The sequence below is a fragment of the Prinia subflava genome, chromosome 1 (assembly GCF_021018805.1).
Source record: "Prinia subflava isolate CZ2003 ecotype Zambia chromosome 1, Cam_Psub_1.2, whole genome shotgun sequence".
Lineage (NCBI taxonomy): Eukaryota > Metazoa > Chordata > Aves > Passeriformes > Cisticolidae > Prinia > Prinia subflava.
In genome coordinates, this window is record NC_086247.1 from 90,364,824 (window position 1) to 90,382,309 (window position 17,486).

Here is a 17,486-nt window from a genome sequence, read left to right on the forward strand (position 1 = left end):
CACTTTGATGTCTGTGCATCCTTTGGGTGGATTTTCTTTGTTTGCTCAAATAAGATACTGTATCCCAGGTGTCATCTGTCAGGTCGTTTTCACTGTAGGCATAGGGTTTAGTCACTGATGGTCACAAAGCAGGATGTGCTTCCTCACTCAAACGCAATTGTTCCTGCAGCCTCTTGGGATTTTGTCTGTCAGAGTAGCTTCAGTAGGGCAAATTTTATTGTACTGGCTTTTTGTTTGTGGTGTTTGGTTTCAATACGGCAAACCCTTCTCTGCCCTTGTTTTAAATTTCTTCCTCCCAGTTAGTATTGGGTTTCTCCCCACAACTTGTTTAATCTCTACCAGGCTGGAGAAATCGAGGATGAAGGGTCATAGCTCATTTGTTATCTCTTTTGGGAAATCTGTCAGTTGCCCTTGCCCTCTCTCTGGGCCCCATCCTCATTTCTCTTCCTTTGTATCTCCTTTCATATTTCTTGTGTTTAATGCTCCACTGGAGCATCAGTAACACCACCCATCTGCTCCACCCTCTCCCTTGCTGCATGGGTCTCTCTCTCTTTGTTGCATATATTCATTGAGGTGTTGGGTTAAGCAACTGAGAGACCTAGGAATTTTTGTCCTGTGTTAGTGGTAATGATTTCTCCCAATGAAAAGCAGGTGTAAAACTGAACATCAAACACGACAAAAGTCTTAGCTATTAATTGTACTCTTTCTTGGAGGGTACAGGTGACTGGTTAGTTAAGTTAACCAGTGGAACTTGTCCAGATGTGTTCAATGCTAATAAATTATTCTAATTACTTCCTTTAGTCTGTTAGTTTCTATGTATTAAAGTATTTATTTAAAATAATCTATAAACCTAATGTTATTAAGATCTTAGATAAGGCACATGTGAGAAAAGACCTGCAAGTACTCCCTTTAACCAGTACCTAGTCCAGTACTTAAAATATTGTCATTGTTTAAATCAGTTTGATTTGAAAAGCAAATTTTACAATCAATTTATCTGTTACTACAAGCTAAACCAGAATAAGCACAAGTTTAATTCGTGCCTAGTGCTGCCATAGATGAATTAATGACTAAACAGCAAAATTAGGTTTAGGTGGACACAGTTGCTGTTGCAGCTTTAGCTGGACCTGGCAATGTGGTGGCTGTTGGTTTTACACCTGATGTCAGTTCTGTGCCAGCTTCAGGAGGAGAGATGGTGGCTGATCCTCCATAAAAACAGTCAAACAAACACACACCTCCAGAAGGGTTTCTTTTTTGGAACTGTTGGGTCTAGAAGAATTGTTTTTGTTCCTGACCACTGCTGCTCTCTTGGTTTGGCAGTGCCAGTTTGATCCAGTACCAAAAAATGACATTTATTGTTTGGTTGAGTGGTGGTCTGCCTTGACTTTGTCAACATTGATGCACTAGTTTAGTGTGGTTGTCTTTAAAGACAAAGCATGGTAAAACCTGCATGTCAGAGGAAAAATTTGAAAACTACTGATAGCTTCCCTTCTTATTCATAGCAAATATTGGCTACTGCCTGAAATCCTGGGAGATTTAGAGTGTGAGACATTCCTCAGGGTTGAACAAAGAAAGTAAAGCCAGCCATGCGCATTCCTGTCGTAGTTTGCAGACTGTGAAGAGGGAAGGGTTTTGGTTTTCTTCCCATGTGCCCACACTGTATGGTTTGCCCCTCAAGGTTTGTCCTTAAATCCTTTAAGATGCAAGTAGACATGTCAGAGTTGCAGAGGCAGTGCTGAATTGGCAGTAAAAATATGGAAGGTCTCTGACACTGTAGATAGAGATGACCTTTAGTCTACCTTCAGTGTTGCAAGTTTGAACAGTTTGGAAGATGGCACAGAAATAAGTCAGCAAGCCAGTGGGAGCAGATCATCTTTCAAGACTTTTTTATTTCCCCTTCAAGAGATTTATCTCAAGTATTTTTCAAGTTTATCCAAAGAATTTTGTTCTTATAATTGACCTATTTAGTGACAGCTAATATTTTGCAAGTTGGAAGTTCTATCAGGGCTGCTTTTTTTTATTATGGTCTGTTATTTCTGAGCTATAGACCATTTAATATTCTGTAAAAAATGAAGAAGCAAGTGAAATGGCTGTGAGTATATGAAAACTAGATGCATGGGAGAAAGCTTAAAAGGTTTCATTAAAAATTTAAAACTCAGTGTCCTTTCTTTAGAACTGACACACTGAATATTGCCTTACCTCTGAATCACATCCCATGTGCTAACTAAACTGTTTTTTCACATTTTAATTTTTAAGATAAAAATGTTCGGTGGAAAAAAACACACTGTGTATATTTCTGCACTTAGTGTCAGATGCCCTGTTTTTTTGCTATATAATGGCTTTCCATAGCAGAAAATGAGGCATTTTAACTGTGAAAATATAGTCATATATTCTGAAAATATGGCTTTATGTGCAGCCAGCTTGTTCTGTTCGAAATGTAGTACGATTTTTGTTTTGGTTGTCTTCCTTTTATTGTGCCTATATAATTGTTACGGTCCAATTGGCTGAATTTAAAAGCAACCCTTTAATTGAAAAACACTTTTGTAAGAGACTATTGTAACATAGATTGCAGACATCTGTCTTACAGTGTTATAAAAAGTATGGAAAAGAAATGCCATTGTTAATGTTGCAAATTGGCTTTACTAGCAAATAGCACCGCTACATGTTCTTTCTTTAAAAAAGAATGATGGCATCTTTGCTTTGCACTGAGAATAAATATGCATTTTTAAAATAACCTGGTCTGTCATAACTCATGCTCCATCTGTAATGAATATGGAGGACTGCATGTAATTTAAAATTCCTCAGCTGGTAACACATCTCTAATAGCTGTCTGTTAGCAAATCAGTCCCCTTGTGTGTGGATGCTCCTGGCTGCAGGTTTGTTAGAGGGAATGCTCTTTCAGATACTGTTTCACTAAGGATATCAAACAAAAGTGTTTGCTCATCACTAGGCTTTCTAAAGAAAATCTATAGTGTGATTCATTTGGGATGTTAACCAAACAGTGTTGAACCAGACTAGATTTGTAATCTAATGGGTTTTTTTCTAAGAAATAAGCTCAGCATTAATTGCATGAATGAATAGCAGATTTTTTTACTTGCATTGGAGAAATCGTTTTGACAGAAATTGAACAGGAAATAGACTGAGTTGTCAAGATAAAATAAATATTTCAAGCATGTTGTGTGTGCTACTGATATAATGATTGGCTTGTGGTCTTTTAAAATTATTTCTACAAATGAAATTTGGGCATAAACAAATAAAGCTTCTTCTACCTGTGGGAGTGTTATTTCACTGGTGGTCCTGAAGTTCTGACTATGTTAATATTTAGTTTTAATTTGTACAGTTTCTCACCTGTAATTAGTTTCTCACCTTAAAATAGAAAGAAAGAGAGAAAGAAAGAGAAAGAAGAAAAGAAAGAAAAGAAAGAAAAGAAAGAAATTCCAGCTCCAGAGGAGGTCATTAAGATTAGAGGGATGGAGCACCTCCCTTACTAGGAAAGACAGGTAGAATTGAGATTGTTCAGCCAGCAAAAGAGAAGGCTTTTGAGGTGACTTAACTGTGGCCTTCCAGTACCTGGAAGGAGCCTACAGGAAAGACGAGGTGAGAAAGAGGCGAAGTGACTTTTTGCAAGAGCATGTTGTAGTGACAGGACAAGGAGCAATGGATTCACACTGAGAGTACCTTTAGATTTGATCTTAGGGGGAAAGTCTTTACTACAAGGGTGATAAGACACTAGAACAGGTTGCCCAGGGAAGTTGCAAGTGCGTATTCTTTGGAAGTGTTGAAGGCCAGATTGGATGGAGCTCTGAGGAACCTGGTCTAGTGGAAGGTCATGGCAGAGTGTTGGAACTAGATGATGTTTCCATTCCATAAAGATCCCTTCCAGCTCAATAATTTTATCTAGAATTCATTCTTTGATTCTGTGATATGTTTCTGTGATCTGTTACCAAATCTAGTGTACATAATAAATACAGAATGCTTTACCAAGCATGTGAAAAAATCAAATTCTTTTTCAACTAGTTTCGTGATTGTTTTGAAACATAAGTTTTTCCTCACGATTGTTTTGTGAAACATAGGTTTTCCTTTGTTTGTTTGTTTGTTTGTTTCCTGTTGTGATTTAGCAATTATTGGTCATGTTAACCTAAGACTTGTATTAAAATATGTCTTCCAAAACCCTAAAATCCCTCCTCAGGTCTAAAATATTTCACAGTCATTGTAAACAGGTTAGGTTAGACTGAACTGTATTGAGACTATAAATCTGCAGCTCATTCCTTTTGTCTCTGAAGGCCTCCAGGACTGTTCCACAGGTTCTAGCCCTCCCTCCAAAGAGAGAGGTAGAAATTGCATGTTCAGTCAGAAAACTGGTTATTCTAAAAGCAGTTTATGGAGTGAAACTTTTATTTTGTTTTAGTTATTATGAAAAAAGACAAAAAATGTTATGCCTTCACTTTTTGAGGCAAGATTTAGTTCAACACTGAATGGTGTTGTTTTGTGTGTCTGAAATGGCTATAATTTGGGTGAAGGGTAGTTCCACTGCAGCAGGAGTTTGGAGTTTGGTGTTATTCTTAAGGACAAGTAAAAGCTGATACCTGCCAACTGATTTGCCATGTCGTGGAACCCATGTTTTCAACCTGTGCACAATGTGTTGTGACAGCAGAACAGCATCTCATCATTAATTTACGTGTCTGCACATGCACATAATTTGATCTAGAAGGCAAATAGCTCACAGCTGTGCAAAGGTTAAGGTTGGCACTATTCTTGTAGTAGCAGAAGCTGCTTGCCTGTCTTTGAAAGCCTTCTAATTCCAAAGCAAGAGTGGTTATCTTTTTGGAATGGAAAATAGTCATTAAACTGTTCGATAGATCAATTTGTACTTGAACGATGGGATGTTATTAATCTTATTTGGGACAGTTTCATAGACCTTTGGAAACATGAATAGAATACTGCAGTGCCGTGGTTTGTGTTTTAAGTACTTTGGGTTTAAATTTGCTATTGATTAGTTTTTCCATTTGAAAATTAGTATTTTTGAGGTAAGGCTGAAAAAACCCAGTAATTGGAGAGCATATGCATTAAATGCTGCATTTCATGACAGTGGAATTGTGCTGAATCATTTGAGCTGTTTTCAGGTACCATTTCTGTAATAATAGGATTTTTCAACAGTGTGTGGCGGAATTTTAAAGCCAGATAATCCTCAAAAATAAATTTCAATGTACTGAAGGTACATGTGACATTGTCAGGTTTATTTATAGTGGAAATATATATTTTGCAGCTCACCAAGTGAATTATTGTTCTTACATACTTTAAATGGTGGGTTTATAGGGAGGCAGGAAACGAGTGTGTAAACTCAGGTGGTTGCTCTTTTTTTTTTTTCTTGCTTTTTTTCTTTTCCTTTTTTTTTCCTTGCCTTTTTTTGTTACTTTCTGCACTAAGGAGGTTCAGCTTAATGTTATCCTTCTCTCCTTCCCTTGCCAGTCAGTTTTTATTCTCTTTCACTTGGTTAGGAATCTGACTAAAGGATAAATCAAGAAGGTAGAAGACCCTCTTGCTAACAGAGCCTGTCCTGGTGTAAGCTGAGGAAGGCTTGTGGTCACGTCCCACTGAAGTCACGTTGCTGATTTCTGTCTTCCAGAAAGACACACATTGTCACTGAACACCAATGACCATAAAGGACATTGAACCAGAAAAATGGAAGACGGTGGATTGCAGATTTGTTAACCCAGGAGTAGTCGGGCATGTGCCTTGAAGGAGAGAGCCCCCTCCAAAGCTTTTGCTGTAACATTTGCATGCTTTGTATGACTTGAAGCAGGTGTGGAAAAACCCCACCCTTAATCTGCCATAGAACAGTAGATCCATAGTAATTTTGACTATAGTTAAAACCAATTAAAATGATTCTAAATTCATTTTGCTTACCACATTTGCAGGCATAAAAATGTGTCTGCTCTTAATTTTTTTAAAAAAATTGAGAAATAGGCAAATGCACTCAGGTTTTGGGATGTTTTTAGTGACAAATGAACTGGACAAAAAGCATTTTTGCTGTTTCTGAACCACAGCAAATCTAGTTCTAAAATGACAATCCATTTTGATGCTGTGGGCCACCTTGCAGAGCAGTCCCCTCAGCCTGGTGTATTTTTAATCACAGATGTGATTTTAATTTTTTTTTTAATCCTGGATGTATTTACGTTTTTAGAACTCAATTTGCGCATTTGCTCTTTGGTGGAGCATATTTTTAGTGTCTCTTAACTATGATGATTTCCTGGTAGCCAGATAAAGTTTGGAGTTCTGTGGAAACCTTTTCCCAAGCTGTTTCCTGTCACATTGGTTGGAAGCTGCCTCTTCCTCCAGGTGCTGAGTTAGTGACTGGAATCCTGGCATACACAGGCACCTATTTTTTGTGGTTTGTTCTGATATTTATTTAAGTTTATCCTTTATATTCCAAGGATTTCAAGTAAGCCTTTTTTTTTTTTTTTTTTTTTTTTTTTTTTTTTTTTTTTTTTTTTTGTTTAAAGAGAATTTTTAAGGTAAGCCAACTTGTTGAAACTGCTTGCTGGGAAATGTTAAAAATAATCTCTCTGCACTGGTAAAACCTCTGCTTTTCTTCTTGACTAGATTGTTCGTGGGCTACTTCGTGGGAGTTTTCATATTCTGATGCAATCTATAAAAACCCTAGTTAGATATTTCAAGGAGTATGTCCAGTAATTTATAATGACTGATTTTTTTGATAATCTTAATTTTAGTAAAACATTCCTTCATGAAGGTGTAGGCTTTTGAGAGTTGGCGGACAGTAAATCTCATTTGAAACAGTGTTTATTTTTTCAAACGCAGATGGTCTTCCTGTCATTGAGTGAAATCCTGATGTCACATTCTGTGAATTTTTAATCTGTTTTTTTTTAATTGTAATTATGTTACTATATCTTTAGTAAAACCAAATTGCTTTGTAAAGTGACTGTTAAATAAGAGTTTATAAACATCTAGGACTTGTAGTTTTCACTTGTTTTCCTTTCACTCTTTTGTGGAAGATAGACTGTGTGCACTTAGATCACTTATTTTACTTTTTTACCCCCCAAGTTTTGCCAAAACACTCTCCCCACCTGTCAGCAAACTATAGTGCAAGACTGCTCTGCACATCCTCCCTTATAGCATCAGCATGTATTGTAAATTCTGTCAAACATTTTTGAGGAAAACTGCATTGTTTGAAGCACTCCCCAGCGTCTTGTCTTGCTTTGATGTTTTTAGTTGAAAAGGTCTGTAACGAGGCAGTTTGCAGTGTAAGTTGCTAAGTCATAGTGCACTCAAAAAGCTGTTTGGCAGTCTGCCTTCCATTGTGTGCTTTTATGATTTTATTGTTCTGATTTTTGAAGGATTTGGTTGTTCAGTGAGTAGCCAGCCTACTGACAGGTTTTGACAATCTCGCACGGCGCTCCCACAGCCAAGTGATGATGTTGCAGTCTGGGTGGATAGGCAGCAAGGCGGACAAATGACAGGCTGGGTGGGAGGGTGGTGCTCTGTGGGTCATTCCCTGCCTGGGGGCTGGGACCAGAAACCACGGCTCTGTCCCAGAGGAGGAGGTGGAGGGCTCTGGCACCGAGCTAGGAGATGACCCCGGCTCCGTGGAAAAGCCCTGGGGGTGCGGTGGGCAGCGAGCCGGGTGCCAGCCTGCAGCACATCCCACAGCAGGACAGGGCACGGCACCCTGGGCCGTGTGAACGGGAACGTGGCCAGGAGTGCAAGGGGAGGGATTATCCTCTGCCCAGTGTGTCTTGAAGCCGTGGCCAGTTTCAAGCTCTCCCAGCACAGGAAGAACATCAAAAACCAGCAGTGAGTTCAGTGAAAGGCTGCTTGAAACTTTGATACCTGTAGCAAAAGCAAAAAACCCCACAAAGAATGTGTGCATGCATTTTATGGTCTGGTTGGATGAGTCTACAGAAAGCAAATGAACTTAGAGGGAGGAAAAAGGGGCATTTTTTTGTGTTTGTCTGTGTGTTTCTCTCTTTAGACCAGATGCATTTATGGATTCTACTTCCTATGAGGTATAAAGTTACATAATAAATTAATTGAAGGGAAGTAAACTGGTTGTGTATGAGAGCACCAAAAAGCCATCCATTGTGACAACCTGACATCTTTAATTTGGGTCTAAGGGATGTGCTAGCCATGTAAACAGCCAGTGTTTTATTTTTTTTCAGTCATTCTTCCAACTTACTTGGGGAATCTGTTGTGCATGGCTGGAAAATGTTTAAGATTAAAGCATAAAACGGGCACTTTGTTGGTTGGATAGAAACTTCAAGTACTACGGCAGAATTTTAATTTGTAGGAAGTGTCAGCCAGGCCTAGGAGTGATATCAGGAAATGGCGTCCTGTACACTTGAGATGTATAGTTACAAGCTGTTGTCATTTGTTCCTTTGGAGTTTGGATTCTCCTGGTGTCTGGTTCAGACACTGAAGATATGGGGCAGAGGAGTCAGGCTGTGGGTTGTACCCTGAGGGGAGCAGGGTGAGCCGTGGGGCTGTTCTGGGCATGGTGCAGAAGGCTGTGCCTCAGCCCTCAAGTGTTCACTTTTTTAGAAAAAAAATTGCCTACTTTTAGTGTCTGTTCTCTTAAAAGTCATAGCTGGTGGGGAATTAGTCATCTTTTATTTGGGTTTTTGTGGCAACTCCTGTATGTCTGCATCTAATTGTGCGTTAGCGTTTTCTGTGCAGTCTCTTTTTCTTTCCTGTGCACAGCAGTGTGATAGAGAAACGGGTGCCATTGCTAATTGAAAAGTACAATTTTAGGGTGAAAGGAGACATACAACAGTATTTTAAGTGTGCCAAATCTCAGTTTGCATCCTGGGAGGAATCCATATGAGCAGAGTATGATGGCATATCTTTTGTCCTTCTTTGAACATCTTTGGTTCTGTCTCGATCTGATATTTTATAAACTACACTTGGCTTAGGGAAAAGGTAATTCTGAACACACCTGTTTTCTTTGGTTTCATGCTTGACTGTTGGCTTCACCTCCCATCCCTAGCATTTCTGACAACAAACAGAAACCCCAAATGCAGCAGTTTGATTTTGCTTAGCCAAGCTCCTCTTATTACACCTGGCAGGGCGTGAAATCGTGCAGCAAGGTTCTAGATGTTAACTCCCTATCTGACTTTGGAGAACAAGTCCATGACAGCTCTTCAGCTCACATACTTAGAGTTTCCTGTGGAAATGCCAGCACAGCAGGCAGCTGTTGCCATTCAGCTCTGGCCAGTTACAATTTCACCAGTTTACAGGACATTTTAGGCAAAAGTTAAAAACACAGAGCTCAATGTCAAGAAAGAGATTGTATCAGTCTCATGTCACTTGGATGGCATCTCTGTTTTGGGGTTAAAAATATCCCAAATTACCAATCTAGAGTGCAAAACTGTCACAATATATTATGAGAGAGACAGAAAATCCCCATTGTCAGTGAGAGCCGCTGGCTTTTATTATTACAATTGAATAGCATTTCTGCATCATAGACAATGTTATTAATAATTGCTCATCATCCAGGACTGCAGTAAAGGAGTTGCTCCAGGGGACACAGAGTCATCGTACACCACAGTGTAATTGATAATAAAGACATGTTGCCTTCAGGGAAGATGCTTTCCTTTTAATACACTGATGTTTTACTTCTGAAATCTCCTATAAGAAAGATATTTCTGCCTATTTACTGATGTTTTAATGAATATCTGGTGTGTCAGTCCAGTTTCCTGGCTTCTTTTGGCATCTACCACAGTTGAGTTGCTTCTGTGTATGATCTGTGACCTTGATGCAGGCAACAGAGTGAATTAACTGCTCTCTGATGTTTTGCCTGTTTTAATAAAACATGTTCTGCATTTGGGCAATAATCTCCATAACAGTAAATGCTTTTAATGAATGTCCATGTTGTAGAATATCATTAACATAACATTTTTCCTGGAAGACTGACACAATGCTTGTCCTAGAAAACCTTACGCTCCCTCAGCATTTATCCATGTGGATGCCATATTCCAGCTGTGTCTGTCTGGTGTGTGAAAGCTTGGACATTTTTCACCCAGTGGTATTTGTTGGAGCAAAATTTCCCTAATGGGCAGAACAGACCAGCAGCTCTTCTCACCACCCCCTCCCTTCCATCAGTAGCTCAGCTGGAAAATTCCTTTCTTATTGTAAGCAGAGCACTCATGAGACCAGAAAAGTGAACAGAGAACTCTGGGAAAAGGGTTCCAGGTTATATATTCCTCCTAAAAAGCCATTTTTCTGAAGCATATTCTAACAGTCTGGCTGCAGTCAGTACTTCAATAGCAACTACATCTTTTTTTCTAGAAGATGTTACTCTGCGATAAACAGCAGAATTCTTTTCTCCTCTGTCCAGTGTAGAGCAAAACAGAGGGGAAGGAGTTCCTCTAATGATATTCTGTCTAACATGTCCTAATTCTGCCTAATATTTCCTTTGCTGCATGTACATGTAGGATTCTTCAAGGAATTTTTCCTTTCTGTCTGAAGGCTGGCAAAGCCAGAATCTCAGGCAGACATGCGCACACACACACACACATATGTTATGTATGTGTATTGATATGTATGTGCATGTCAGTGTACTGATGTACATATAAGTATGTACATACATATCTTGCCACTTGCATTTTGGTGGAAATGTACAGAAGTATTCAAATGAGAAGTGTTGCTTTTTGTGTGCATTAGGTGCATATGACTGCAGAAGTGTCATTACCTGAGGTTTTTTTGGCAGAATTCTGAAATCCCAGTTGTTCATGGACAGTGCTCTCAGGTGTTCCTGTTTATACAGCTCAGGAAATTTGTGTCTTGCCTCCAGATAAATAGTTATGACATCACTTTAATGTGAAGGTTATGCTGCCTAATATGGTATTCCTATCCTGGTTTAAAGTACAGTTGCAAAGCACAGAGACCTCCTTTTATTGCAGGCTGTGTTAACAGCCTGTAGTAACAGTCTGTCAGAATTTATTGAACTGGTTCTGTAGGTTTTAAATGCTGAGAGTGCGGGAATACATGTGCAATATTTGATTTGTCTGTTTGTTTTATGCTCAGCTGAACTTGATGCTGAACATGCACAGAAGGTTTTGGACATGGAGCACACCCAGCAGATGAAGCTAAAGGAGCGCCAGAAGTTCTTTGAAGAAGCCTTCCAGCAGGACATGGAGCAATACCTTTCCACAGGATACTTGCAGATAGCAGAGAGGAGAGGCAAGTTGTAAAATACCTTTTGCACAAACTCCCAACTTGGAGTTCATTGTTGAGCAGGCAGAGCCAGCAGTGCTTACAGAGGAAGCACAGCAAAAATGTCCAAGTTCTTCCTCAGTGGAGTTGGAACTTCAGATAAGCCTTTAAAACAAGTTTTGTGTCCCAGGGGTTCTAGATACCTTAGAAGATTAGTCAGGCTCTGCTCCTTGTCTGAGAAAATGCAGAGCACTGAACTACATCTGGAACAGCGTTTTTCTCTGCAGCTGAGAAGTGCATCTATGTAAAAATATGGATGGAGGCAGCTGCTTTGTCCACTGGAGTTCAAAGCCTGGGATTGTCATTTGGCAAGGAGATGCCTCAGAAAACTTTGCAAAGTGCCCAGGAAAGCTGGAAAGCTCAGTGTAGCATTTCCAAGCTCTTCCCAGGTGGCAGCTGTTCCCACTGGGTGTGATCAGGACACAGGAGGTCACATGAAGTGCTCTCCTTACTATGAAATGACACAAGTCTGGCATCTTTGGACTGGTTAAAACACAAGAATGCCAGAGATTACAGGGAATTCTGTGTGGGAGGTTGCCATCTGCTAGGCCAAAATGCAGGGATTGTTGGACCAGTAAGGGAGACAGTGGGAAATTATGCATTCATGTGGCAGGAAGAAAGATGTAGATATTCTGTCCCTGCTCCAAGCGCAGTTCTGCTGTCATTTGTAATGTCAGAGCAGGGAATACAATCCAAGGTTTCCATTTCTCTGCATGACTGCTATAAATACACATCTGCAAGATGCTCTGCATGGGTGGCTAAGGAGAGGTGGGATATGTAAATCTAAATTCATGGTCAGGGCAGGAACTGAGTTTGAGTCTCCTGCTTTCTGTGGTATGTTGCCCTTTAGACTAAAAGTGGACGTTGTCTTGGGCTGGTACTGAACACACAGCTCTGTTAGAGCGTTAGGCTGCCTAACACTTGGAACTTCGGCTTTTTAGGATAATGTGGAACCCAAGTGTATCAAAGAAACTCTTTTAATGAAAGACGTGGACCTGCAATGCATGTAAAACTGCAGAGCTGTAGCATATTTGGAAAAATAAATCCCTCAGTCAAATTACAAAGTTTCATCTCAGTTCACCTATGAAGACTTTCAGTAATGTAATTGTTAAATTTAGAAAAACAAGTAAACTATTCATTGTAATAATTTGATATTATGCAGCAGATAGACTTAAATCTGAGTGGCCCTGAACTTACTTGTTTTCCTGTATGCATGTTTTGCTGTTCAAGGGAGAAGCTGCTCATCCAAGTATTTACTCCCCTTGCAAATTGTCAGTACTGTATCAACAGTAACAAGTAATTTGCTTGAGTAATTAATAATGTGAAATACCCATGCTGAGAGAAGATCCTGGGCATGAGCCTGGGTTTTACAGACTACTGTAATTTCTTGGATTAGCTGAGAGAAGAACAACAGCTGCTCTCTGTTAACATTGATCCTGGTTACTGAATTTCTACGTCCCTTGTATATTGACATTTAGTGACTGTAGGCTTAAATGTGTTTGTTTTTTCTCTAAAAAAACTTTTGGTTGAGAGAATTGAAAAGGTGTGATCCAAAATGGAAAGTTTCAATCTTTGCTCCTGAGTCCCATGGTAGCTTATATCTGAGAAGGTTATGGCTATAAATACTGCTGCTAAAAGTGTTTTGGTTTACAAAAGCAGTAATGGATGTTAGTTTCACAACAAAGATTGCACAGAGTGCTCTTGGATTTGGGCTGAGGTTGCTGCTTTGGGCTGAGGTTGCTGCTTTGGGCTGAGGTTGCTGCTTTGGGCTGAGGTTGCTGCTTTGGGCTGAGGTTGCTGCTTTGGGCTGAGGTGGCTGCTGAGCAGCTCCTGTGGGGGGCTCCCTCCACTCCTGAGTCTGATGATTGCTGACGCAGACAATTCCAGCAGCCTCTGGAGCCTTGCTGGGTAATGACCTCGAGTAGCGATTGTGGGTTTGCTCACTGCTCTGCTTCTCCTGCAGAACCGATTGGCAGTATGTCTTCCATGGAGGTGAACGTGGACATGCTGGAGCAGATGGACCTGATGGACATGTCTGACCAGGAAGCACTCGATGTCTTTTTAAACTCAGGGAGCGAAGACAATAATGTGCTGTCTCCCATGCTGGGTATGGTACTTGTAGTGGCAGCCTGCTTAGAGACAGAGATAAACCACCAGAACTGCTCATTTGTAATGCGTGATTTATCTCATAAAACATCACACTTGTTGCAGATTGACTGTTCTTCATAAGTGCTTCTTGAAACATTAACATTTAGTTGCTGTACAAGGGAGTTGCTGCAAAACTATGGGATATTTCCAGACAATCTGTTTTTTCTTACTGCAGCTCCCCATTGTATTCGTCACAGTCTGGGTAGGTGATGTGTTACATACTGGCTTGAGGGTCATTTTTCCCAGTATAGAGTTAATAGAGGACATTTTGACAAACATCAACAGAAAGCTTGCAGTAATTAGGCTTTTATTTTTAATACTGATTGCTTAGAGTTTGTCCAGAAAGTTGCTTGTCAAACCTGGACCAGTTATATAATGCAAGATCTTCAGTGAGAGATATAGAGAGACAAGGTTCAACCCAGCACTTTAAATATACACTGAGAATTAGTGTCTCAATACTGGATCTTTTATCTACCATGGAAGTGTTTTCCTAGTTAAAAACCTAAATGCTAAAATGCCTTTCCTCAAAAGGGCCGAAATTATTTTTCTTGTGGGAGATGATGAAGCTCCTTTAAAGGTCCTTTTGATTTCTTCTGAAAATAGATTGAAATATTTTTTATGGAAGTACTTACAGTACTCCCTATGGTAAAGGTGAATAACACCTGCTATGAATGTGAAAAGTGTTACTTGTGGTAAATGGTCAAGGCGCACTTTGACTACTAAAGGTTTAGGTTTTTGTGTTTCATTGCAAAAAGTGAATTGAGATGGGTGGTTTTGGACAGGCATCCACTTTGTGCATTATTAAAGCTGATCATCATTTGAGCTTGCCAGTAATTGCAGAATCTAGGACTGTTTTCCCCTTGCTGGCTGTTTGGCAGATGTTGGACTAAGAAGCTTCGTGTCTTAACAGCAAACAGTCTCAGCTGGATTACCTAAGGAAGTGCAGAAACTACTTGTTTAACTAAGTAGATAAATGCATTAGCTTTAAAAAAATCTTTATTTTATGCTGTAATCTAAATATGACAGCATATATTGCAGTGTCTGTACGTGGACGTACATTGCAATATAATGTACCTGTGCTGTAATGATGTTCCAGCACTGCAACCTTACTGCAGTGTAAGTCTCATAAATCTTGTTCTTGTAGTTCCCTCTGATTAAGGGATTTTTATGCTTGCTTTAAGAACCTGGCACCCTAGTATCAAACCAAATATGCAATAGTCTTCATTCTCAGAAAAATGAGATGGCTTAAAGATAACTCTTCATTTTGCTGTCAGTGGAGATCTAGGTTGTCAGAGCAAGGTTGGTTTGACAATTGGGCCGAGCACCACAAAATACAGATAAGTTATTAAAATAAATGGTAAAAATGAGAATCAGCTCAAGACACTGAAATGTCTTTAGGTTTGCCTTGCTATAAACATTGCCAGGTTATGGACACTGGCTTTGCAACATTCCATGACAGTTAAGTTAAACTGCAAATTGGAGTTAGCTCTATCACTCCAGAAAACTCCTCCTCTGTGGGCTGTGTAAATTGATCTAATGCATGCTAGTGTACACCACATAAGGCAGGCGCTCTGAAATTTCCAGTGTTAAAATTGACTCAGGTGCTTGAGAAGCAGGCATAGACAATGTGGTTTGAACTGCTCTGCAAAGAGTCTGAGCAGAGGTAAGGTGTACCTCATATCCATCTCACCCTTCTGAAAAACTTTTTAATAAAATTTTTTAAGAGAATTTTCTCACTAAAGTTACTCACCAGCTGAAGCTGGATGCTCTGATTATGGAGAAACACTCGTTAGGTACAGGAGAGAAGGCAAAAAGGGCTTTCTTTGGCAGATCATATAGTTCAGATGTTTCCTAATTTTAACTTTTTTGCTGTTAGAACTGTCCAGGGAAAAGGATCTAATTTTGAAACCTGAACTCTCAAACTGCAAGCAAACACTGTTGCGCTGAACTTGCTTACAAGTCTTTTTTGCACAGGATATGGAAGAAGCACGAGTCCTAAAATCCCCCTCCTGTGCCCTCGAGCTGTGGTGTAGCTCTACTAAAGGATGGCTTTCAGGCTGGATTATTTTGCTTTTTTATCTTCATTTTTAGTCAAAACTGGTGATGACTGTTATTGCCTGCTTCCTAGTTGTTTGGTTTTAAATTCCAATTTGCATAGTTTTTGTGATTGGGGTGTTTTCCTCTTGGTGTCTTGCAAAAAAGGAAAACAACCTGGAAGTGACTCCGTAACCAGCGCTGAGCTGATGTGAATCTGTTCATTTCTCAAACCCTGTGTTGAGCCAGAGCTTGACGTGTTGTTGTTGTTGTTTTCCCAACCCTCAGGGCCCGACTCCAACACCTACGTGAACGAGATCAGTCTCCAGGTGCCGAGCCAGTCCGAGTTACGGCAGAAACTCTCTTCCCTGTCCTCGACCTGCACCGACTCCGCCAGCCAGGACGCGAGCGAGGGAGAGTCCCCCGTGGTTCAGTCGGACGAAGAGGAGGTTCAAGTGGACACTGCCCTTGCTGCTGTAACTGAGAGAAAGGGTGCTTCAGATGGCAGTGATGAAAGTGACTCTCAAACCATTTGAATCTTAAAATCATATCCTTTAAGAATGACTTCTGAATGAATGAACAAGTGAATGAAGAGCTTGCCTGTGTAACGATTTGCTAACCAAGCATAACAGCCAGATCTTTTTACTTAGTAATACTGCCTTTTTACAAAATTGCCAGTCATGTGGAGGTTGGTTTTTAAAGAAAAAACTATGCCTAAAGCACACACACTTTACAGTAGTCTTGGGGCTCAGGGGAGCAGTAAAACTGTTGTATATACTATGTATAAGAGAATTTAAGGGGAAAGGTAGAAGTTACTTTGACCACTAACCTTTAAATGGCTGATTGGAAGTACTTAAGAGTTGATGTGTAATACTGAACCCAAATTGTTCCTTGCATGTTTTCAGCTGCTGCAACTGAAGATTTAGGATCCGAACCAAAATGAAAAGTTATTTTCTACTCTTTACTACCTACTGTCTGCCTCCTGCCTTTGTCTGCTAATGCAGCAATGTCTACTGTTCTCACACTTCTTATTCAGGACCAACTTAGTTATAGGTGTTAAGGAAAAAATAAGAACACAAGAAGGAGGAGAGATGCATATGGAAATGTTGCACTCCTTGTGGAGCAGGTATCTTAGCTTTGTGTACTTACTCCTCTTTCGAGAGAAAATAAAGAATTTCTATCCCAACCATGTCTTTTACTTGATTACCCAGGTATTTTTATCCACAAGTGAACAGAGGAGCCGAACGCAGGAAAGGAAATGGTTATTAGGAGCACCAGTGTAATGTGCTTTTCCATGGTAACATCTGTTTGATTACACTAGGGAGATAAACTTGGGTTATTAATTAAGTGCATGTATTTTAGAAACCTCAGGACCTATAGGCATCATCTCATTCCCATTTTTTCTGCAGTCGTTTTTCTCTCTGAACTTGAGGTCTGACCATGTCTAACGCCTGTTGCTTGTCAAGTCTCACGCTCTATTTTCAGGGATCTGCTCTCCTTTGAGAAGGCTCCTGGCTCCTGCTCTTCCTGCACTGAGGGAAGGAATGTAATCACACAGTGTAAGTAAAAGGATGAGCTGTGATGTAGATCCCTTCCAAAGACCTGCCCTGACAAAGCCAATGGCTAGGAATGAGGTATCTCCTTGCTGCTTGCCAGCTGAGCAGTGGCCAGTTTCCTTAAGATTCTCCTGTTCACTGACAATGTGTTTCCTGACCCCTGTCTGGGAAGTGAAGGCTGGAAGCTCCCTACCTCCAATTAGAGATTTACTATTCAACAAGGCAGCTGTTGAAAGAAATTTATCTTGAAGGAGCTTCCTTTACTCTCTCGCTTTCCAGAAGACAGACAAAATGTCCAAAAAAGTTTTGTTTTTTTTATTAAACCTCGTAGTACAAACCTGGAAAGTAAACAAAAAACTGGCAATAAACAACATGAAGTCTTTCCTTACAAGGAAAGAGAGCAGAGCAGCGCTAATAAATTAAATGTCAAACTGTAAGCCATAGTCAGAAGTTTACTGTCAAGAGGGAAAAGTACACAGCAAGGCCATAAAAACCAGACAACCACATTTGAAAACACTTGAC

General features: G+C 40.0%; 1 protein-coding gene across 2 annotated transcripts in view; it reads left to right on the forward strand.

Annotated features, from left to right (window-relative positions):
- DTNBP1 (dystrobrevin binding protein 1) overlaps positions 1-16,375 on the forward strand; it is a 64,121-nt gene extending 47,746 nt beyond the window's left edge. For both annotated transcript variants that reach the window (XM_063403019.1, XM_063403029.1), the window contains 3 exons: positions 11,038-11,193; positions 13,190-13,333; positions 15,697-16,375. In XM_063403019.1, coding sequence (XP_063259089.1) covers positions 11,038-11,193; positions 13,190-13,333; positions 15,697-15,944 — 548 coding nt within the window. In that variant the 3' untranslated portion in view covers positions 15,945-16,375. The remainder of the gene's footprint in view (positions 1-11,037; positions 11,194-13,189; positions 13,334-15,696) is intronic.
- The last annotated feature ends 1,111 nt before the right edge of the window (positions 16,376-17,486 follow it).